Raw genomic sequence first — 24,996 nt, forward strand, 5'->3', positions numbered from 1 at the left:
CACAACTGCCGGGAATGAGTGGCGCGGTGGTACCAGAGTGTTGTTCGGTTGTGGGAGTTAGCATGGAGTGTTTGTATTTGCTCCTCACGTTTGTACTGTCTCTTCCCTCCTCGTATTCTCAGGGGAACTGGATAGTCAACGAGAAACGAACAAACGCACCTGCCAGGGGTAAGGAAGAAACGCTTGTTTTCAGCACCATTCAATGCAAACAGCGGGACTGCCTAAACACGGGCAGTTGAGACGAACTGCGGTTTGCACTGTAGAAAAGTTTGGCCGCTTTCACTAATAAAATTCACTTGTTTGAAATGCAGCAGCTAAGTCATTACTTTTTGAAATATCTTAGTATTAAGGTTACCTTTGTAAATCAATATTAATATCAAATTCCCACTTGAATTGGCTAAATAAGAACGCATTAGAACGCATGCTTATTAGGTTTGCGTTCATGTGAGTTCATTTCCCTACGATAACGATTATAAATATATTGCCATTTCTTTAATAACAACAAAATGTTTGTAGTTATTGTATTGCAAAATACCCCATGTGTTCGTACATCAGTGTATTTAACCAGTGTAACTTACTTTACTCTTTGTAGGCATTAATTTTTTTTAATACGACTGGGACAAACGCTTTCTACAGGTAACCCACTGAAAGGAATGCATGATTTGCCGTGTAACATAATTTCTCCTCTACTGCATCAGAACATATTCTATTAAAGGAGCAATGCGGATATATTTCTCTTTTCTTACTTGTAACAACTTCGGTTAGTTACTTGTAGAGTTGCTTAGATTGTATATTTTGTAATGGTGTCTTCATACCCCTCCTACGCCCAGCACTCCGTTACCATGGGGATTTGTTCTAGCGGTAAGTAACCTCGCGCCTTCTTTTATTTTAGGTCTCGGAGCGAAGGAACACTTTCAGATTGTTACGCAGCACAATCGGCTACGGAGTCGAGTCAACCCTATGGCAGCAAACATGCAGAAAATGGTTGGTTGGCCGCTTTGCTTTCGGTCGAATATTGGAGTACTGAAACATGCACCCCACATAACCTCGTATCACAAAATGGAGGCATGGGGAATATATATGTAACATATCTTTATATTTTAAATTATGTGTATACATAATATAGCTATGGTATGATCATTTTGGGTTAAAAAAATGTAACCTAATTATTTTGGAAGTGGAAATTATTTTGTAAGACTTGTATGTATGTATGGATATGTGTTCAGGTGTTTTCCTTACATTGAGGAAATTGCTCAAGGAGCTCATACTTTGCATCAGTGATTTACTGCATCAGCAAAAATGGATTCTGATAGTGTTTAGTCTTCAGTGTTTTTTGTTGCTTGTGTTTGCTGGAATGTATTGCTGGCAGACAGAAACATAATTGTAATTTATTCAGTTTTGTAAAATCTTTTGAAAATATATTTTTAAGATGAATCCTTGTTGTGTTTGCTGAAAACAAATAATACGAGCCCTACTTTGTATCACCCCATAGACTAGAGATCAGTGTAGCAGATGAATGGAATGGGTCGCTAATACAGCTTCACAGAACTGTAAATCTTGTGTATGAGCCGTAAAGTGGTCAGTCTGCTGCTCCCCAGACCGTGTCATTGCAGAATGTCAGCACTGAGTTTAAGGGCAGTCACCGGACAGCAGTGTGGCCTGAAATATAGCACTCCCTGCACAGACTGTTTTGTCTTACACTCTCTCTCAAGCTGTTCCTCACAGAGGGTGCAAACATCCATCCCCTAGCCGCAGGTTAATGAACAGAGTGGCACATCCTTGGCGTGCCCACCCAGTCTGAGAGGGTTTCCTCTGTCGAAACACTGATATCCCAAACAGACAGAAACAGTAGGTTCTTGTGTGCAAAGGCTCTGTTGGCACTGACAACACAGCTGTTTTATCATTGCAGCCTGGGAGCTAATCCTTCCAGCCATAAACACATTCTGGAGTACAGCAGCCCTCACGCCTGCTTTAACCACTCTCTGCAAAGGAGGGCTACAGGGCACAGTTCAAACAAATGGCCAGGATAATTGAGGCATTGTGATTTTGTTATGTAGTTGGTTAGCTACACATAGTAAGTTCCTTTTTTCCCCCAGAGTCAGTTAGAATGGTGGCCAGTGAAATCATGTAAAACAAATTACTGTTTGCAAATCACCAGATTTTGTGGGGATACAGTGAAGTGAATAAGTTGCTGCATGTAAGGATGATGGTGTTGAGCTCTTTCAATTTCCTGTTTGTTTCAGTTCAAGAATAGCACAGATTTATGTGTTTTGCTGTGATGTATAACACAGTCTTTCAGTTGCAATGCTTCTCTAGCCTTGAAACATGCCACAAAAAAGGAAGTGTAGGGAAAAAATCGTTTTTTGTAAAACCAGTATGAATTGTGTAATGGCTTCATTGGCCATTTGATATGAATATTCAAAATACAAGTTTAATAATATGTGCAGCTTGTGCATTTTGCAGTAGAAATCTCCCAAGTCAGTACCACTGATGAACTATAATGGGAAAGAATAATAATTGTGCATTTAATAGTACTGTATAACAGGTAGTTCTACAGTGGAAGTCTTCTGGAATAACCAGTAAGTTGATGTAAGATATTAAGGTACTTGCTGATCGATTTAAAAGGCTCTAGGCTTTAGCTGCTTTGTGATTATCCACTGAATATTTGTGCAAAAATCCATAAGCACAGTTTGATTGTCTGTGGCTCTAAAGAGATTACAGTATCACAGAGTGCTCTCTACCTCCCTTTCTCTCATAAGGAGATAAAATTCTATATTTTCATAAGAAAATTACTTGATGCCTTTTTCCACAATATGTCCCATAGTTCTTCAAAAGGCAGGGAGGGGGCTGGGGGTGGGGGTGGGGTTACATCCTTTGAATCTGTGGCACTCAATCAAACTTCAAATGTAAAGTGAAAGCAGGGCCATTCTCCTGATCTATTGAGTCTCCTATGAGATAGAAAAAAGTTCTTTTTCGTGTTATTCGTGTGTGTGTGTGTGTGTGTGCACGTGCACATACACATGCGTGCACAATCTGTAGCAGTGTGTGAAAGTTCACCTGTGGCTTGTCTGTACCTTTGGGTTTGGATCATCTGGGCAAAATAATTGACTAAAAGCTTGCATAATGGGATATTTCTACTGTAGCATTTACTGTTGCATTCTAAGACATCCTGAGCATGTAGGGGTAACCTACTAAAGATTTTGTTAAGTCTCTTCTCTCATTTATTACCTCATACTTTTCATATTCATTATATATATAAAATTATCTAATTTGCCAAAATTTCATATTATGACTATGTTAATGATACAGTCTGGCATCCCATAAAGCTATATGCACATCTAAACATGAGAAACTTGTTTTTTTCTGATGTGCAATGTAACTCTTAATTATAAGAAGTATAATTATTTTTGAATATTCTTTAATGTCATTGAAAAATCAAAAATGACATTTTTTCACTGTTGTTTTGGGGTTAACTATCTTACAAAACTTAAATACTGTAGAACCCAGAGCTCCAAAAGAGGACATGATGTTACATGTCCAATTAATGACTTACATTAAACTATTTCTCTGGTTATTATATTTGCTGATGTCATCAATGTCACCAAGACAAGCATTCATGCAAAGAGAGGGGTATTGTAGTCACAGAATAGTTATGGAAATTCTGTCACCAATGCTAAATGCACAGACACATAGGACTAGAACTCTGTGAAAAGTGACATTGAATGTCATAAGCACTGTAAGTAGTTTTTAATACCTCAAAAATGTAGTTGTCTCAAACTGTCAGATTCATACTACTCATGCTGTTCATGCCAGTAGAAATGATGCTCTTTTGAGTGGGTCAGTTTTAGAGCACTACGCATGAAAAGAATGTCAATGTGCTGAGTGAAATAAAAACTGAGTTAAATCTATACTGCATAGCATGCACCCATTCTCTCACACTTTTAACAATAATAAAAGACAGGGAAGGGACTGCAAAAACATACGATGTGTTCACTGAACCCAGAGTGAAGCATGCACATACAAAATGTAACCATAAGCAAATGAAAGTGATATTTTAACTTACAGTATGGTTAACAAAAGGGACCTCTTAGAAAGGCATGTAATTCAAGCAAAGTACCAGTGGCAGCAGTATTTTTTTTAAAGACCAACCACTGGCTGGCCTTGGCTCAGACCCAGCACTCTCTGCTCTTTGAATTTCACTCAGGAGGGAATGACTTTCAGAATATTGTCTCTGCTGGTTTGATATGAGCAGAGGAACATGTCATATAGCCAGCCACTCTGCAACAAAAACAACAATGCTGAATATGATCACAGTGCTGTAAACAGACATTTTCTACTCGATGTTGATCTGTCCAAAGGGTCTTCAGAAAGAAATTACACTGACATCATGGCAGATCTGATTCCATCTTTTTTTCGGGATGTTCACTTCACAAGAAGGAATGAATCAAGCAAAAGCACAAGTGGTGGGCCATACAGAATGCCCTCTGGCAGGCCATAGCTGCTTCAGGGAAGGACATTGCTTCGTGGCACAGGGGAAGCCTTAGAGGTGTTGAAGGCCTGTAAATGGATTGCTGGAGGAATGTCAGAGTGGCTACAGTGAGAAAGTGAGGAAAGACAAGGGGGCAGAGGGGGAAGGGAGGTGGTTATTGATGGCATGCCCAGATTTCAGATTTTTCTATAGTGAGGAGAGTCAGATGGTCTGCATGACTTCCCATTGATTTCTGCCAGTGTCCCTCACTTTCCCAGCCATGTATACATTTCAAGCTGGTGAAATGGGAAACAGTCTGGGGGGCCCTACCATGAAACCGTATCTGCGGAAACATCCCCTTGGTTTCACGCTGAATGCAGGAGTGGTGACAACTGTTGCCCCAGCAACACGCAATGGCAGTGTGGCCATCTTACATTTAGCCAGGACACTCTGCTGCCACTCGACAGTCACGAGACGCGGAGGGGGTCCTTTTCAAATGCATACGGCTCAAGGAGACATCCACAGCCATTCTGTCTCAAACAAACCCTCCCTTCTTGTTTTGGGTCTTTGTACTGTGGTATAAAGACCTTTTCTTGAGATAGCTCGGCTATGGCCGTCCTTATTCAGAGGTCTGATCTTTGTCCGTTCGTGTGAAATCAGTGTGTTGGTTTAAGGAAGATACAGACACTTGCAGATGTTGCAAGCATCTGTTTTGCTTGGGTTGGTACTGGCGTGAGTCATCATTTGGCTGACCCAGTTTGAAGGCACTGCTCTATGATAGGCCTGCTCACCACAGTTGTTCTGAAAACAGATGGGGCCCACAATCTAACCTTGAGATAGTGCTAGAAAAGAAATTTCTCTCAGCTGCTTGATTGGTCCCTGCCAGCAACTCCTTATTATCACATCTCAGTTTTTGACTGCTGCTCCTCCCACGTCCCCGTCAGACCTGACAAGCCATGTCCAACAGGGCTGTTTCTCTGCGTTCAGAGTGTGTCCACACATGAGAAAAAATTAATTTTCTCCTAGAATCTTTCCAATTTTCTAAATTTACAGTTCAATAAGCCTTGTGTGCAGCACATAAATTACACTGAACATTTCATTTAAAAAGAGGACGTTACATTTGTCAAAAGACAAAAAACAAAGTGGACGTGTTGTCAAACTGATTCCTTTGTGCTGCGCTGTCACAAAGAGCCCCGCTAATGTATCATTTATCCGCTTGATTTACAGCGCTTTCAATACGTTTCTCTGCCTAAGATGTGACACTAAAGGAGAGAATGTTAATGGGCTGGCTAATCTGATCCTGTCACTTTGGAGACTCGCACTTCTCATCACCCTGGAGATAATTAAAGTGTGTTCCTCTGCGTGCTGACCTAGTCTTCCCAGCTGAGCCTCTCTCCTCTCTCTCTCTCTGTCCCTCCACCCCGGGAGCTCCCCTCTTGGCATGAGATGCGGATTCCCAGCCCTTAGGCCGTCTGACAGCTGAGCCCAGCAGCTATCACCTTGCAGCTTTCTCTTTCCCCCCTGTCGCTAATTTGGGCGGGCTGAACCAAAATAAGTTAATGAGACGCTGAAAGGCAGAGAAGTGAAAGTCAGGGGGTGTGGGGTGCCCTCTCCAGAGAGTTCCATGAAGTTCCAACAGGAGTCACATGGTCCCCTGGGTGCAGGACAGGGTGCTGTACCCTCTAAATGGAAGCATGATTTAGCAGCAGTTTGGATTCAGACTTTAGGCTCTGCACTTATTTTAACTCTCCATGTAAATGTGGTTGTAGTGGGTACAGCCTTCTAGAAGAGAGTGAAGGAGAAGTCAAGGTGCTTGGTAATACATCTGCTTTATTCAGGGAGCGGGCTCAAGTAAAATTCTTAGTTGTCATGCTGAGTTTCCTCTTTAGTGCCTTTTGCCACATGCAAACAATTGCAACTAAAAGGCTCAGTACCTCGTGTGCCAATCAATGTTACACAGAGTAGAAAGGTTTATTTTTTTAAAATTCAGACCATTATAGTTGGATCTACATTAAAAATGTGTCGCTTTTTTCACCAAATTTACAGTTAATTAAAAAAAAGATATGATGTGAAATCTGACCATGTGAAACATCCTGGACAGGTCAGCAGTGAGACTGGTGACATCACCTTTACTGGATATGCAGAAACTTGCCTTTAGATTCACAGTGAATATGCAAAATCAGTACATAATAACAATAATTTTATTCAATATTGGCATTGTTGATTTCTGTCAGTTGGCCTCTATTAGATTGGGTTTTTTTTGGGGATGTAGTGTGTTCAATACATCAGGTTCCAGTCACAGTTGGTATATTCAGCTATACACACATGGGTGGGATATTTTATATAAGTATGCAGGTGAATGACCTCACAAATGTCAGTTTAGGATGCTCCATTTTAATTCACCTTTTTCTATCTGGAGTTCAGAGTATCTATGTCTGTAATTCAGCTCAACCACTAGATACCCATGAAAATACATGGTCATTTTTATCTTTGTCCAACTTGGTAATTAAAGTAAAAAGCAGGAATGGAAACTCTACTACATTTGTTCCCAAAATAAGTGGTAGAAAAAGGTGAGGTGAAGATGATAAGCATAAGGTCAAAACATCTGATATTGTTGAGTGAGTTTCCAGTATGCAGGGGTGGCACCGTGAAGCCTGCCCTAGGGTACAAAGGGAGGAAACAGACTCCTGGAGTTCAGGCGTCATACTGTATTTTTTATTGTTATTCATTTACTATTGCTGTCAAGGTCATCCAGCCATACTTTAATTCATTGCACTGAAAGCGGCTGCTGTTCTGCCTCAGGAGTGGAGTGAAAAGCTGGCACTGCTTGCCCAGGAGAGAGTGGCATCCTGTTCCACAGACCCCACCTTACAGGAGCCACACTCTGACCACGTTGGCTGGAACACCCATCACTCAAGCCTGGGGGCCACATCATTTGCAGAGGTCATTGATACCTGGTTCCAGGAAGGGCGGCGCTACAGCTACCTGAGTGGCCAATGTGAAGAGAACAGCACCTGCCAGCACTATACACAGGTGGTCAAACCTGGGAAAGGCATCAACATTTACCCTTCTGATATGTTTTAGGACCTGCTACACACATATAGTCATTTGCTGGCTTGGGATAGATGTCAGATATTGCAAGTCTTTTCAAATATACTATAATAAGTGAAATTGAATGTACAGTAAAATAAACTTCATTGTGTTATACTGTTTAAACAAAATTTCTGTACTTCAGCCTCTTATAATTCAGATTATCTCCCTCATCTCTAACTATCTCTGAATTGTAGCTAGTATGGGCGACATCCAGCCGTGTGGGTTGTGCACAGCAAGTATGTCAAACAGGAACTGTTCAGTGGGAGTTTTATGCCTGTGCATACTCCCCTGGGTGAGTCACTATGTCTTTCTTACCATAACTAAGATGTCTTTCTTTAATGGGGTGTGGGTGTTCACCACAAGATTAGTATTACTCTAGGGGTGAGTTAAACAGGTAAAAAGATATGATAATTTAGTTTGCGGGTTTTGGGGCAAGATTAATTATTGTATTAGTGTGTTAATTACTGTCCCTTCATAATCTAATATGCATTGTTTGGTTTAATTGTGTTTTATGAATTAATACTTGTAATATAAATAATAAATAATTACTGGCACATGTCTAAAGTCTGACAGATGTAAATAAACTTCCTAAGTAGCTATCTGATATTCGTGAAGGTGAAGGTGATTAATTAATGAAGAGGTTTGCTATTATCAGGGGGAACTGGGAGGTGAATGGCCGGATGGTGGTGCCCTACAAGGCCGGGGCCTACTGCTCTCTTTGTACCTCGGACATGTCTGGCTGCTTCCGGCTCTGGGACCATGTGGGAGGCCTGTGTGGTGAGACTCTTCTCCAGTTCCAACCTTACCACCTCATGGGATTTAATGATATTCAGAGATGTTGTTGTACTTAGTGGAATCTTCCTCTCTTTTGTTAAGAATTGTCTAGTCTGCTTCATTTGTTAGGCTCAAAGCAAAAATAAGTAACAAAGGAAAGTTTGATATTTCCTTCCTTAAGTTAATTGAAATAGAAGAAGCGAAGAGATGCAGTGTACTGTAAAACAGCTAAGCACAGCTCAACACAGTTAATATTACCTTGCTTAATATCCTAACCCCCTTACCCACATGTTTTTTTAAAACCACTTGGAGTATGCAGTATGAGGTATGGGGTATGATATCAAGGTATCATTATTACAGATATGTTCTGTGAATCACAATTCATGATGTTTGCATATATATGGCATTCAGTTATTGAGTATCTTACTAGCTCTTATGTTGAATATAGCCTATCAAAATCTGTGTGGGGAGTGATATTGTATTCTACACCAAACCTCACTCCCAGATGGTGTCTACTACCATTTTCGAGTTCTGTCTGTCTCTTCTTGTTGGTGTCATTCTGATTCGTTCATTTTAAAGTCAGTTTTGCATAATTATACCATTACTTTTTTTCAGTGCTGATAACAAGTTACCTCTTATCTTTCTCTGCCTTGTGTCTATGTGTCATGTGCTGTCACAGCCACTGCTTTTTTTTTCCTCTGCAATTATTGCATCGTGAAAAGGTGTATTACAAAATAAACTTTGATTGGCAGATTGAGATCAGTGTATGTTGCACTCTTTGGAGCAGTAACTGTGACACAAAGCCTCTCTCTCTCTCTCCTTTCTGCTATCCTGAGGTAATTATGGTTGATTATATTTCCTCCTGTTTCAATAATGCGTGGAATAGTTCATTAGCAAAGCAGAAGTTTGAGTCTCTGTGCAAAGAGCAACACAGATGCTTCAGTAAGGCGTATAATAAAATATTAAATTTCAGTGTGGGAGTGGGAATGTTGAGGGGGGTTGTCCTGCGCTCTGTCCCTATTTGTGTGTTTGTGTGTGTTTTAGAGACCCCTCGGAACCCTTGTCGGATGAGCTGCGGACAGAATGGACACCTGAATGTCTCCTCCTGTCAGTGCCGCTGTACTCCTGGGTTCACTGGGCGCTTCTGCCAGGGTACCAGTTTTGCAATCTGCCCGTTTCACGCCACAGGCAGCCCTCATGTATCAAGTCATGTACCATGACTGATTAATTCTTGCGTTATTTCTCTGATGCAGTGTAAAGCAGTCCACCAACAATGTGTTTGTACTGCATTGTCCAGATGGTGTACTGGCAACGTGTCCGTGTTGCCCTGCACATTCAGAGTGTGTGCACTGCACTGGCGCACTGGCAGTGTTTCTGTGCTGCAGCAAAGAATAGTGTGTCTCTGCCAATCCTTACTAACAATATTACTGGACTCAGTTTTATTAAAACGGTGTAAAAGTACACCTGCATTTCAGAGTATGAAGGCAGACTGACAGCGTGTCTGTGTTCCAGTGCGCTGCAGTGTCCAATGCGTGCATGGGCGGTACAAGGAGGAGGAATGTTCCTGCCTGTGTGACGTGGGCTACGGAGGAGCTGAGTGCGCAGGTGAAAGCATGCAGTGAGGCTGAGCTGTGGTGAGCTCATGGGATATGCTGCCCGCTCCTGTACGAGGGGGCACCAGTGGTGTGGTGGATGGGGAGGGGACTTACGGGAAGGCTCCTGCACAATAGGTGGGCCAGGTGACAGCAGGCAGAATCCAAGTCAGGAGCCACCTCCGTCTACTGGGAGGCAGTTGCTACTTTCTCTCTTGAATGGCTGGTCATTTCAGTCCGCAAGAAGAATGACTGTGCTGATGTCTTTTCAATGTACTGTCAGATTAGGACAGATTCGAGCCTCAGATATATCATCTGTTTTCTCACTGAATTAAATGCCAAGCAGCTTTCTTCCTCTTGTCCTACACAGAGAAGTTGCAGTTCCCCTTCCACAGCTGCGATGTGCGGATCGACGGGGAGTGCTTCATGGTGTCTCCAGAAGCTGACACCTACTATGGAGCCAAGGCACGCTGTCAGGTGAGCCTTCACATGCTGGGAGAGCATTTCTGTCTGTGTAATCATGGAGAGACAAAGCAGAAAGGAGAAAACTTCATAAAAGCACTGTTACATTTCGCTGACAGTTTTGAGATCCTTATCCTTATAAATCTGGTAAAAATGAAACTAAATGCACATTTCATGTATTGCCCTCTTTTGGTGCTCTAGAAGATTACAGTGGTCGTCAGGAAAGTGTCCCTGGTAAGAAGTTCAAGCTGTAGTCTGATATTCTATTCTTGTCAATGAATATAAGAGTAATTAAAATTTCAGTTGTGCGTGCTTAATCATATTAGCGTGTGTAGTGCATTCATGTGTATGGTGTTCTTGCAGACGTATTTCATGTATGGGTGTGTTTGTAGTGTCAGCACACGTGTGTGTGTGTGAGAATGAGTATACATGAATACTTTGTCAATCCTCAGGAGAAAGGAGGGATCCTGGCTCAGATACACAACCAGAAGGTCCAGGATATCCTGGCTTTCTACCTCAGCCGGCTGGAGACCACCAATGAGGTCACAGACCCAGACTTTGAAACACGCAATTTCTGGATAGGTGAAGGCCGCCTTCTCTCCCTGCCTGTTCGAGTGTTAATCTTGAGAATGTAGTAGTTTTTGGCTTCAGGCAGTGATCAATATGTGGAGTGTTGAAAAGGAGTGTGTGAGGTACTCAGTGGCTATAGCTTACAGTGACTGACATGAGTAGAATGCCCCCAGCTATGAGCCTCTAGTGACAAGCATTGTTGAAGTGTGTTACTGTGAGATTCTCCTACCCAGGTCTGACCTATAAAACATCAAAAGACTCGTTTCGTTGGGACTCTGGAGAGACCCCCGCTTTCACCAGCTTTGCCTTTGGACAGCCGGATAACCAGGGGTAAGTAATGAGGGATCATTGGACCCACAGCTTCACTCTGTAGTTGTGATTCTCTAAATTTTGAATGTTGTATTTGGTTGTCTCCACTGTCAGAATTTTAAAAGATGCATGCATTGCTTGCATGTAGTTGTAGGATGAAAACACCAAATTCAGGAAAATGCCATACTGTTCAGCAAATAATATTTTCTAGCTCCCAGATCTGACCACTAGGGGTCTCCCTGTTCTCTCTGGCTGTAGCTTTGGGAACTGTGTGGAGCTGCAGGCAGTCAGTGCCTTCAACTGGAATGACCAGCGCTGTAAAACACGCAACAGATACATTTGCCAGTTTGGTGAGTCCAATTCTCTCTCCCCTCTCCATATCCTATCTGAGAGCTGGGCAGTGAAAGATGGCGGGCCTCGTTGAGAGATCATTCTGAGAGCAGGGAAGTGTTGGACAATAAAGCCTTTTCCCAATATTACAGTAACCAGAGAACATGCTAGGCTATTTTCTCAGCAGTTTAACATATATTGATGTAATTACATTACATATAGGAAAAAAATAAGAGCCACTTTACACTGTTACCATCCCCTCCCAAACAATGCAACGTGTGGCTGTTGGGAAAAAAGCCACACTTTTGAAAAAAGCTGGAATTTTCTTGCACAGACCTCCATATCGTAGGCTTTAGTTCGAAGCAACAGTTGCAGACTAACCAATGAGAGCTGTGGCAGTAACAGGCTGGGAGTATACAGCAGGGGACTATTGATGACACAATAGCCCATGGTTAGGAAAAGTATGTATCTGATTACAAAATGCACTGTGGTTTTAACAAACCACTGTTTAAAGGTCAGTGCAAGTCACACAGTAGAATTCATTTTGCAATAACATTGGCTCAACAAAAGGTTTGGAGTCATGCATTATGCAATGCATAATGAATCCTGCAGACCCTCACCTATTTTTATTGCATAGCTGCATGCTTTGCAAGTAAATTGGACTTAATGTGTTTGCAGAGTCGAGATCTTTTATAACATTGTTAAAAACAAGTGTTGGCTTCACTGACCATTTCATTCCAACCTGACTCTTTCCCATCACGCATTTAAATTGATAGCATTCTGTTGCACATGCATTTTTGGTACAGCATTGTCGCACCAAAATTACAGGCATTTGAACATGCTAGCTAGCAGTATAGCATTCATCTGAATAAATAAACTAAATAAAACAAAACTACAAGGAGAGTTAGGACATTGTAATGAGACCAGAGGGTGAGAGATTCAGATAATTCAGTCTGAATTATCTTGAAAGTCTTAAAATTATAGAACAGATGACAAATGTAAAAAAAAATATATAAAAATGCTTATCTAAGCTTCCCTTACTCAAAGTCATGGAAGGCTGTCTGGTGCAATGAAGCAACAACATGGACTATTGGATCTGCATAAATAATCCGCTATTACATAGCTCTCTTCACTACTCTATGGCTGTATAGGTCTGGAGTGCCACTCAGGAGAAGTGCTGTGTTTTGGATGCACGCTATATGGCATCCCAGTATTAGGCATGCAATACATAGTGGTAAACAGATCAATTTGAAATAGTTGTACTGTGCAAAGATAAGATAACATTCATGATTTCTGTTTTTTCATGATGAAAAAAATATATGTGAAGTGGTTCAACATTACTGTTTATGAAAATGATACTTATTTAAGGAGGTAGAAAGAAGGATATGAACCTTTAAGGCTGAACATCTGAACTTTTAAGATTGAGAATATGTCCAATGAAAATGTACAAAAAAGTAAGAAAAATTCAGTGAAACCAACATTTGATTTAGCAGTTTGCCTAACAGTAGTGCACTTTGATGGTGGAATGCGTCTACTTTTACCACACAAAGAATTAAATTATCTTCTTTGTGTCTCCGGAACTTGGTAAGTGAGGACTGGCATAAAGATTTCTTGAATGAAAAAATAATGGTGTTTTCTATGTATTTTCTGATCAATGAATCTGTACATGTCTAATACATGGTTCAGAAATAACCAGTTAGGACATGTCTATGTTTTAGTGTATCCTTCAATGGTCCTCAGCTACGCAGATAAAGACAAAGACAGACCTTGAAATAAAATGTTGGTATACACTGATCAGGGTGCACTCTAATTTTATTACAGCCATTTTTTATCACAAAAACTTTTGACACACTGTCATTGCATTTTAATGATGCACACTTCTGAAGCACTCAATTCTAATCAATGGGGCGTGGTGTAAAGTGCTTTTTGTGATCAATATGTGTCACTACCATAGGGTGACAGACCATATTTAAATGCTCCCCTAGGACACACAAATCCATTGCATAGAGAGATTAGGAAACAAAGAGAGTTGTTTTTTTGTATTTTATCTCTGCAGGAGTGATGCGTATTGATCATAAAGTGTACCTTATTGTATGCAGCATTGCCGCATGATGTTTTAACAGTTTATTGTTTAGAGCTGTTCATCTTTTAAAGTAAAATGACAGGAAGGTGCTTGTTTTAGCTTAGAGATAAAGCTAGAAAAAAGATGGGTGCACCTGGATCAGTAGGTGACTGTATATTTTCAACACACCTCCCATCCACACGAGGCCTGTTTAAAAAAATAAAACTCAGCGGAGCAACAAATTGCAAAATAAATTAATTTGGCTGCGATTAATAGCCTTTTTCCTGCCAGTTTAATTGGGAAGCTGCATCCACGTGCAGTTTGTTAATTGGCAGGAATGAGAACGATAAGTGAGAAACACAGAGCCTGAAGTGTTGGCAGTGGAGTTGGGTGGGGGCACGGGGGTATGGGGGGGGGACACCAGGGCATTCTGTACATTATTCCCATTTAACTGCAGAACTATAGAATTATATGTCTACATGTTGACTAAAAATATGCTGTTAAAAAAAGCTAAACAGAAAATAAAATGACAGTCCTGAATTGTAATTGTGCACTAGGAGAAAGTTCTAGCTTGGAATTAGTCACTATGATGAAAGGCTTTTATATAGTCTCACATGGAAAATTAATGTCTGCAATCCTGAATCAAGATTTTTGTAGCTCTTTGGATTATGCAGGATTTGTCCTAAACCATTTCAGATTGTTTTATCACTCATATGTGGCATTCATTTCTGTTGTTTGTGTGTGTGTGTGTGTGCGTGTGTGTCCACAGCTCCAGAGCACATAGCCCTCTGGGACGATGGTCGATGAAGGAGCAGCTATCTGCATTTGAAGAACACAGTTCCAGGGGAGCAGAGTGGAGAAATGTGTTGGCTGCTCTCTATAGTTCTTAGTTTGAGTCAATGTAGTGACTGGTCTTTTATTGGGGGTGTGCAGAATGCTGAATCCCAGGGGACCATCTCCTGGCCAGTAACATGGCCTGCACTCAGTGTGACAGCCCTGTTCATATGTCCTGTTCCCAATGATGTCTTCAAACCCCCAGTCACTGATAGACCATCACACCCTGCCATCTATTCCCAGTCACGTCTGAGTTAGTGCTGTTGTCTCCTCCGTGGTTTAGCCAAAGACACAGCCCTCCTTTCCCTCTCTAGAAGTTCCCTGGCACGGCAATGAAAACCAGTACTTCCCTCACAGCTCCCCAGCATGCCACTCCGCTGCCAAGTAGTGAGATGCACAGCTTTAGTTAAGTATTGCTACACACTTCAGGGAGTTTCCCAGACTTTACGGACACAAAGCCACTCTGCAGTATGCCTTCTACCAGCCTGCACGGCTGCATCCTCCCTCACAGAGATTCAGATGCCCCGTTGCTCTACAGCCCCTTCACTCCTCTACAGCAGCTCAGCAGTCGGCAACACTGAACCTTTAGTCTTTGGCACATACATATTAATAAAGCAGATAAACACATTGCTGTGAAATGGCAGCACTAATCCAGACCTGCTGGAGTGAGCTGCCTCACACCCACTGGGGAATAGCGGGCTCGGGGAGTGGGGAGCCAGCCTGCAGCCTTTCAGAGGTCTGGGATGAGAGATATCCCTGGCACCCCTCACCCACCTGGCAGCTCAGCCTGTCCCCTCTCTCTGTATGCCGCTCTCCAGGGGTCAAATTATATTAGTCCTGGCCCATCCAAAACCATGTCCTGTCCAGTTACAATCATGTCCTTCCCCAAGGACATGGAGATGCAGATATTGATAAATATGAACATATTTTTGGTCCTCTTGCTAATGAGCTCAATTGATGCACCTAAATTTGTAAAATGAACTGAAGCTGATTGTTGAAGTCACATGTAGGTTGTTTCAATACCTAAATGATCACTATCTTTGAACTGTAGATGGTATGTCATAAAGAGAAGGTTCTGTTAGATGTAGACAATGTACTTACATTTTATAAGTATAGATTTTACTGCAATCTGTGAGAACGTTAGAGGTATGTGAATGTATACCATAGTAGCATATCTTAAGCACTGAGGTTCTTATGGATCCCTGTTAATTCATAAACATTAGGTTTTAGTTACCTTATCTTTAGTGCATTGACTGTATGTCATGACCACTGTTTGAATAGATCAATGAAACATTTAGTTCAATAAATATAACAATGTTTAACTAATATGCTGTGCATTTTACTTGTAATGATAAAGTGCATATATGTGCACATAAGCATGTTGTTTCTAACAGTCTTCTCATATGTCTCAATGTGCCTGCTGGCTTAGGGGTGAGAGCAGTGAGAATGGTACTTTCCTATCAAGACTGGAAATATGAGGCAAATATCAGTCTGAAGGTGATCACTTAACCAACTAATTTTCTTAGGCTGATTTCCTTTCATTGTTGATGAATGTGGACAAAGTGAAGTGATGAATCTGTGTAAAAAGAGGTGACATGCCCATGTCCTGGGTCTGAAATAAGGACATGAAGCTTTTTGTTTATATCCCTCGTAGATAGTTGTATCTGCCTATGTTTCTAGGAGGATACAGAGAAAAAAGACCTTTGTATTGTCACTGTTCAGAGTTCAGTGCTCATTGCTGAAGGTGAGGTTAGCAGCCGAAAATGTTGTGGCTAAGGTATTTACATTTCTTTGTGTGGTTGTTGCTATATAATTCCTGCTGACTTGGCTTGATAGTGTAAGATCCCTGCAATAACAGACAATGTAGTCAAATTTAATTATTCTTTTCTTTATGACTAACATTTTTTATTATTCTTGCGTAGACAATACAGAATAATATACACTTTGAAATCAGCCATTTTCTCGTGCAGTTTGTATGACTTGCCATTCAATGAATATGTGTTCCTGCAATGGCTAACATGAGCTTGTTGGCTCAGTTTAAATGATTTTAACAATCCAAGAAATGTTTTTCAGTCATAAGCATAGTAAGAGAATCAACACAAATTTGTCACGTTTGAAATCAAGTGGATGACCCTATGTACTTCATAAGTAAATTGATCTGGCAAGGTATGCATAGTTATTGAGGAACCTGTGATGCTGCTGTAGTCTTGGCCTGCTGTGATGTGGGTCAGTAAGTCCAGCTTGCTTCTTCTGTCTGTAGACTTTTGTTTTCAGATGGGAACTAAACTGGACCGAGACCAATTAATCTATAAATCAGCACGAAAGCTCTTTATGAGGATTAGATCAACGGCAGAAAACATGGATTATGAATGCGCAAGGAAGTTGAGGGGTTAATTGTTTGGGCAGAGGAGGTTCAAGATAACCGGAGTTAGATTGTGCATGCGCATTTATATTATCTCTTATTATTCCAATCTGTAAAACCCCTCATGGACTCGTATGGCCACCTTCTGTTTAATTCGCCTGTCAATCATCTTTTACAAGTAGCACAGAAGTGCCTGCCTCTGTTATGCAGAGGAATGGCAGAAGACCCCCGTGCCCCAGAAGCAATGATTTTGTTGCATAGATGCATAAGTCCCAATACACACAGGATGTGTGCCCATCTGGATAGTTCTCACTCTGGGCACAAGCTGTGTGGGATTTTAAAAGAACCATTTATTTTCTGTTAGCTATAGCTAAGCTATTTTCTCTGTGTGCCTGGACTGAGAACCTTCAAGCTGGGAACTTCCACTGTAATTTGAAAGAAAAGCAGGGTTATCAAAAAAGCGGAAGAAATCCTCATGTTTTTCTGGACTGCTGTAAGCTGCAGATAATAGAAAATGGGACAATTTGGATGATTTCAACCCCCCCCCCCCCCCAAAAAAAAAAAAAAAAATCAATTATACTCTTTACTCAGTAATCTTTCACCCCTCCCCCTTCATCATCCCAGTTCCCCTGATAAACCCTTATCTTCGTCTCTGAGCCAGTTTTCCTGATAGAAAATAACAAATTACTGCAGATAATACTCAGACTAGACTTGGTTTGCATTGGACTGTTGCCTGTATTGTCTGAGGTAATACTTGGCAAGCACAGACTCTGAGTTCCCCAAGTCTTCAAATGGAATCACATTCTCTCTCTCTCCCCCCTCTCTCCCTCTCTCTCCCTCTCTCTCCCTCTCTCACAAACACACAAGCTTTCCAGATTCATTCATTTGATTTGCTGTGAGTACACAACCAATTTATTTTCCACAACACAATAAACAGATGGGGTCACACCTCATAAAAGAGAGACACTTATCTAACTTTCACAGTGATGCAGTTTTAAGTGTCAGATGGAGTTTACCATGAAAATGCTCTCAGAATTATAAAGTAAGGCTTTTGATCGATTTATTGATCGTCAATCAAGCACAGATAAAATCATTCTGTTGATGTGAAACATCCAATAGAAATCAAGAGGTTCTGAAGCTCTTAAAAATATTCATTATTTTACGTAATAAAAAAGGCTGTGGGCAAAAAAAATTGTAGCATTGAAATACAGCAGCTAGTCCTTTTGTAAAGTGTGCATGGTGAAATTTGCTGGGAAAGAGTGCTGGCACTGTAGCATATAATAGACTGATCCTTCGCTGGGTGCAGGGCTAGTGAGAGAAAAAAACTGCATTGGCAGTACAACTGCAAGTCCCCAGGTCAGAAGAACACTCAACTCATTTCCATGACAATAGCAGCTAATTCAACTGTCACCACCTCCGGGTCACCTTCTGTTATCCGTGGCACATGATGTCCTTATCGTTTGAGCTTGGGGACACGCCTGGCCTATGAGCCCAAAAACCTCTTCAGTCAGCACTTCTGTTGTATGGCCTGCTGCACCAGGACCACTGCTGTCTTGGGAAGGGATGGATGAGAGGAAAGCTAGCACATTATGTGGAGCACCTCTACTCCAATTAAGAAGATTTTTGGGTCTTTCTGTCTTCCAAAGACTTAGTGATAGGTTGTTGCAATGCCTCAGGATTGATGCATTGATGCCCCCTCCAACAGCCAGGGCTATGACTGACAACTCTGTGATCATTAATTGCTGAAAACTACTTGTCTTTCCACGGCATATGGCCTCATCAAGTTCCATAAAACTGCACTCTTCTCCCAGCATTAGTGAAGTCAGGCAGTTTGGTCCTTGTGACCCCCTCCTGTTCAATATGTGTGGGGCCTTGTACCTCCAGAATATTGAGTGCTTGATTTATGTGGAGGGATTCCATTATGATAGGGTGCTGCAAGCCTTACTCACTCAATCAAATCTCTCCACGGAAGGGAGGGATGTGTGTGCTAATCCACTATGATGTATCTTGACACTTCATTTTATCTCTACATCCCTCATCCTCATCCCCACGGGGTCTGATTGCTGTCGTCTGCAGCGGTACAACAGGGTCACGCTTATTCATCTGTTTATTTATTTGGGCCTTTTGAATGTACCCTGTGCCTGTTTGAAAGTCAGAGTGTCCTGCACTCTCTGCAGTTGGGAGAGCCAGTCATTGGGAGCATTTCCCTCCAGCCGCACCGGAGGATCAGAGCGAGCTGGACAAGCTGCTATTCTGGCTGAATATGAATGCGTGACTTTGTGATCCCTGGGTTGTTACCCCAGCCAAAGAGTGCCAGCTCCTGGCCTGTGCCACTGAGCATATTGGAAGACACTTTAAGCAGTGTGCCCAACATTTGGCAGGATCTCTGCTCTATAAAGACAAAACGGAATTCTGCATCTGCTTCACCTCTTGTCGGCATGTAAGACAACTTGTGTCAGCTCATATGTTTGGGAGTGTTTTGCCTGTATTCCTGCTCATTAATCAAACAAACAAAGGTCTTTGGTATTCTCCTCTGTCTCTCTGTGAGCACAGCTCTCCTTCTCTGGTGTTCCAATCTCATTTGTGCACAGCTGACCTGCAAATGGAGTATTGATTGCATTGGTGCAGTGCATGAGATTGTGCAGAGATAGGTGCTACATTGAGGCATGAGAACCTATTGGACTGGAAGCATGTTCACAACTTCCATGGCTTTGACACAGCTGTCTGGAGGCGTATGCGTGCGTGTGTGTGTGTGTGTGTGTGTGTGTTCGTGTGTGCATGTGTGTTTGTGTGTGCTTCCTGGTGTCCATATGTATGTCTGTATGCATGTGTGTGCTTTTGTGCCTGTATGTTAGCGTGTGTGAGTGTTTGTGTACATGTGTGTGTGTCTGTGTACATGTGTATGTGTATGTGTACATGTGTGTATGTGTGCATGTGTATGTGTGCATGTGTATGTGTGCATGTGTGTGTGTGCATGTGTACGTGTACATGTGTATGTGTGCATGTGTGTGTGTGCATGTGTATGTGTACATGTGTATGTGTACATGTGTGTATGTGTGCATGTGTATGTGTGCATGTGTGTGTGTGCATGTGTACGTGTACATGTGTATGTGTGCATGTGTGTGTGTGCATGTGTATGTGTACATGTGTATGTGTACATGTGTGTATGTGTGCATGTGCATGTGTATGTGTATGTGTACATGTGTGTGTGTGTGCATGTGTACGTGTACATGTGTATGTGTATGTGTACATGTGTGTACGTGTACATGTGTATGTGTGCATGTGTGTATGTGTGCATGTGTATGTGTACATGTGTGTGTGTGCATGTGTGTGTGTGCATGCTTGCACGTGGCCGTCTTCTTGCCACAGTCCCAGCTAGGGCACGGACAAAGTCGCTATGTCTGCCCGCTTCTCCTGTGGTGCCCTCCAGATAAGGCAGTGTAAAAGGGGGATTCGAAATTGAGGGGGGCTGGAGGCACTGACAGTGGAATTAGCTGCCATTGTCATGCTAATGGAGGCTATATTTTTCACTTGGGTAGGACAGGGACGCTGCATTGTATGGCAAACGGGAATGCAATTTCTCAACTGGCGGCGATTGGAAAGGGGATGACAATTACAATATCCTTTGAAAACGAATGTCTCTAAATGACTTTCCATTCAGGCGAGGAGAGGGGGCCACGAACCAATTAAAGTGTGTGGTGCAGTGCTCAGGGGAAGTGTAGCTTCCTGTTATTTAAAGACCCAACACTTTCATTGAACCTGTGCACTGAGGTGTGCCTCTATACACAAATACACACACACACACACACACACACACACACACACACATACACACACTTTCACACTCCGAATTCTCCCACTGCGTTCATGTTGCCTTCATGTTTTTCAGTTTTTTTCTGTTCTGTTTATTGAGTGTTTGACTGCAACAACTCAAGCTCAACAAAAGACCTTCTCTTGCCTCTGTGGACATCTTAGATTTTCTGCCAACATTAAAGGATTTGCTTTCTCTGTCAGAGTCATCCATCTGTCTTGAGTGAAGGAACCTAGGATTTCCTCATTTGTGACCACCAGGATGTCTGTGACTGAATGAGTTATCTGTGGGTTCAGTGAAAACAAACCGTTGAAGTTCAAATTTGTATATATTTTTCATTTGATTAAAGTACCAGAAAATCTGTAAATGTTTCACTTTTTGTACGCATACATATATATATGGAATTAGGACTTGTCTGACCTGGATGCAGCGTTAGTGATTAGTGATCATAATAAGATTATTTTAGGTGTAAACAAATGGTCTTCTGGACAGCAACATGATTTTACTCAGTTTTATTCTGAGAATTCCATGCAACAAGAATCTTTTCATGTCTGGATAGCAGGGGCTTCAGGTATTTAAAAAAAGCATAGATGAACGCCCAAAGTTGAAGGAAATGGATAAAGAATGGGAAATTAACAGCACCAATAACCAATTAAACATCAGGGGTTATAGTCTGCTGAGGCCCCAGCATCCTTCCAGTCAACCAATCAAATCACCTTTTGGCATTATGAGGTGAGCCTTCAGAACTTAAACCAAAACAATATAGCTATTGCCTTGACATTACTCCTTGAGGACAGACTCCATGTGGGACTCTCTGACCCAAAGGAGCCAGATAGCCTTTGGAGTCAGATAGCTAACAAGAGGGAACATGCTGATGATGTCACCTGTCAGATCATTACAATCCCATATTATGACCCCTAACTCATCATCACACTTACAGTCGGGTTTATGGTTTAAGATCCAGATCAGGGTCAAGGCAACTGCCACAATACTCACAATGAATGCAATGAATATTGTATGTGCAATCGTGAAATATATTCACTTTTTCCCAGATCTCAGTTTTGAAGAGTGTGATGCCCTCAGAACAATGTATGTCAACTGTTTAACAACAGAAAAATGGATCAAATGGTTGCAGATTAAATATTCAGAACCACAAAATATAGGGCTTTAAATTCCAGATTAGTTCTATAAAACTAGCTGCAGATGAAGGCTGGCGGAGAAAGATGCAATTACACAAGGCGGTGATGATAACTGTACTGTTCTTGAAATGAAGTTCCACTTTGTAATGGTTGATTTGTTCTGTAGGTATTCCTTTTATACATCGAAGTCTCAAGGCGGCCCACATCATCACTGCAATCAGCAGTCAATGAGAGTGTTTTACATTTCAATAGTAATGAGGAATGTGTTCCTGTATCTGGCGCGTAGCGGGAGAGAGTGGTGGTGTGAGCCCGGCGGGCTGAAGGGGGCGGATAATCACAGGGAGGCATGGCAATGAACCCGTGGTGAGGGGAGCATCGATTGCATTCTGCCTTGAATGTAGAGTTGGTTAGTTAACTTAAGAACACGTGTTAAGCTTTGCCTTCTCTCAGGAAAACACCACCTTTGAACAATTAGGCTGGGAGCTCAATAATGTACGAAAACAAAGTGTCTGGAGAGGGAGCCGGGTGGCTGTGATGTGAATATAAGGTTGCAGTGATTAGACCTCTTCTTCGCAGGCCTCTTGGCTCTGCCTCTCCCCACCACTTGTAGAGCAGAGATCTGATCAGTGTAACCTTACATTCACATCACAACCAGCCCACACCACCTCCAGACACTTTGTTTGTTGTCCCCTTGGCTATGCCTTCCACCGACCTCTCGGAGAATAGCTAGATTTTTTGTCATTGCTTTCATCAGTCATGTGAAATTATAATTATTCTGTCAATTTAAAGAAAGAATTAGTTGTGCTATGGTGTGTGTGTGTGTGTGTGTGCATTCACATGGGTGTGCGTATGTGTATGTCTAGATTGAGGAGTGATATCAGTATTTGCCTTTGAGTTTTTTTTTAATAATCTGTGTTATCTGTGGTATGTGAATGACTGCTTTCAGTACCCTGACATTTGTAGGCTGGCAACTGTCAATTGTGTGGGATTGACACTGTGGTGCACCAGAGGCTTAAGCCTGTGGATGATCAGTTCTGTGGGAGGATTCATTCCAAGTGAGAGGATATACTGAGGTAGCCAACATACTCTAGGTTTATTGAGTGGTCAAAAAATATTTTTATGTTGGAGCTCATTATTGAGGAAAATTAATAATATTTTAGGACTATTCAATTATTCTATTAGGACTGTTCAATCTAACAAACTGTACTGTTGGATAAATCAATCATTGAATATATCCAATATATGGCAAAGAATGTATTATCCCATCCTTTTCACCAGCCATATTCTGTCCTTCCCCTGCATTGCAGGTTCTTGTTTTTTTTTTGTCCGTCTCTTGCTCTGAATAGTACATTGTATCTGGATGCAAGATTAAATTTGATAAGAGTTAATGAGAAAACTGTATTGTGCTGAAAGATAATAGCGTGTGTGTGTGTCAGCTGAATTGAGAGAGCAGGCTCCTTTTCAGAGGACATGAGCAGATCGGGCTGTTCCTACACACCCAACTGTCAGAAAGCAACCGGTAGTATTACGTACCTCTTTTGGGTTCTGTCTGGGTCACGTTTGAGTGCAGTGGTCCCACAAAAGGTGACCTTTTCTGGGACCACCAGTTTCTACTAGTTCTATGTCCAGTTGTGTTTATTCAAGACTTTTTAATCAGTGTGACATCTGCTTATTATGCCACACTTCATGAACTGCAGTAGATTACACATCTTTTCAGCCTGCATGTCACAGGTTGGTACTCCTTTCCATTAGTAAGTGACACAAACAACACTAGAGCAAATGCAAAAAAACTGAGGTAGATTAATTAGGTGCCATGGCTCTTACAGGGTCTGATGGTTTATCGTAAACCATGTCCAACTGTTCCACAGTAAACGGCAATCAAGGTTATATTCTCCTCTGAGATGCATAAACTGTAGCTCAACCCTTAAGGTACTTTGACTGCTTTGTCAATATGCTGCTGACTGTTTGCCAGAATGGTTTGGAACTCTGTGTGTGTTGGGTGGCACAGCCAGCAGCCTTCCACTGAAAAACTGGCAGACATTATATTTACTTGTTCAGCAGACCCACCAATCCAAGGGGACAGTGGTGTGTTGTTTTCATAGAAGGGAAAAAAAAACAGTTAAACAATCGGTTTGATAAATGCACTCAGAGACGGACATGCTTCTCAGAAGTAACATAGGGTAGCAGTGAGTGTGTAGCCTGGGTGGAGGCAGCACTTCAGTACAGCACTTCTGGCCGTATCTAAAGTGCCTCCCCCTGAGAGCACCAGGCAGGAGGGGCCTAGAGAATTTAGCTCACTCATGGGGCTGAGCTCCTCTCTGAACAGGGATATTTTTTGGTCATTAGCTGCTGAAATGTTTTTTTTAGCAGTGGGGGTAAGGGAAGAGGGGTGGACGTCAGAGGGTAGACAACAAAAATAAATAAATAAATGCAAATACAAGGAGAGAAAGGGCCTCTCAAGGATGTCATATCTTAATTAAAAATGACAGTGTTAATTAAAATGTAATCATTTCATTCGTTTTCTAATTAAAACGGAGGCAGCTGATAGTTTGTCTCATTAACTTCAAAGAGCGCAGTGGCGTGGCGGCTGGTGTTATCATGTGTGGGGATTCTCTGAGCGGAACGCGAGCCTGGGACGGAGGAGGTGAGGCAGCTATATGCGGCAGGGCCAGGCCCTCTCCGTGGGGCTAGCCCAGACTTCCCCCCTGCGCACAGGAGAAACGCAGGCAGAGAGCCAGGGCCAGGTCCCCTCTGCCACCAGGAGCTGCATTACAAACTGAAGTGGGGAATTTTCAAGTGTGAGGGTTCATTGGAGCCGTGCTGATATCACTGTTTAAATGTATCCATGGTAGCACCAGTGAGGGCTGATTTTGTATTATAACTCCCCGCTGTGTGAAATACATGTGGAACCGCTTTTCTGAGATTTTAGCAAGCGTAGACAGGTTAGAGGTGGAGTGTCACAGGAAAAAAAAAATGGGCAGTGATACTGATGTGGGGAAATGACAGGTACTGAACTACCTCAGTAGCTAGAGTGACAGTCTCATTATGGGACAGCCCCTCCTGTCTGTGGCCCTCATAAACTGCCTTGACAACACACTGACATAAGTCATGCCATTGAACCAGGTGACAGGTGACTGGAGGGGCTACCACCGCGCTTGGCTGATACCCACCTTGTCTCACACAGGGACTG

The 24,996-nt window shown here is 42.1% G+C and overlaps 1 protein-coding gene across 1 annotated transcript; it reads left to right on the forward strand.

Moving 5' to 3' along the window:
* Window positions 1–15,415, forward strand: LOC118782028 (C-type lectin domain family 18 member A-like). Its single transcript, XM_036535243.1, has 12 exons — window positions 1–168; window positions 893–984; window positions 7,271–7,501; window positions 7,756–7,853; window positions 8,217–8,338; window positions 9,380–9,487; window positions 9,848–9,940; window positions 10,298–10,404; window positions 10,842–10,971; window positions 11,193–11,289; window positions 11,527–11,618; window positions 14,430–15,415. The coding sequence occupies exons 1-12, from the start codon at window positions 15–17 to the stop codon at window positions 14,465–14,467; spliced, it is 1,362 nt and encodes a 453-aa protein (XP_036391136.1). The 5' UTR covers window positions 1–14; the 3' UTR covers window positions 14,468–15,415.
* Window positions 15,416–24,996: the final 9,581 nt, after the last annotated feature.

This window comes from Megalops cyprinoides, chromosome 8 (genome assembly GCF_013368585.1).
Source record: "Megalops cyprinoides isolate fMegCyp1 chromosome 8, fMegCyp1.pri, whole genome shotgun sequence".
Lineage (NCBI taxonomy): Eukaryota > Metazoa > Chordata > Actinopteri > Elopiformes > Megalopidae > Megalops > Megalops cyprinoides.

Excerpts from the sequence above, each read along its gene's own strand:
- LOC118782028 (XM_036535243.1), top strand. The coding sequence starts at position 15 with ATGAGTGGCGCGGTGGTACCAGAGTGTTGTTCGGTTGTGGGAGTTAGC. Across the intron at positions 985-7,270 it reads CAGCAAACATGCAGAAAATG|GAGTGGAGTGAAAAGCTGGC; the intron begins GTTGGTTGGCCG and ends GTTCTGCCTCAG. Across the intron at positions 8,339-9,379 it reads CCATGTGGGAGGCCTGTGTG|AGACCCCTCGGAACCCTTGT; the intron begins GTGAGACTCTTC and ends TGTGTGTTTTAG.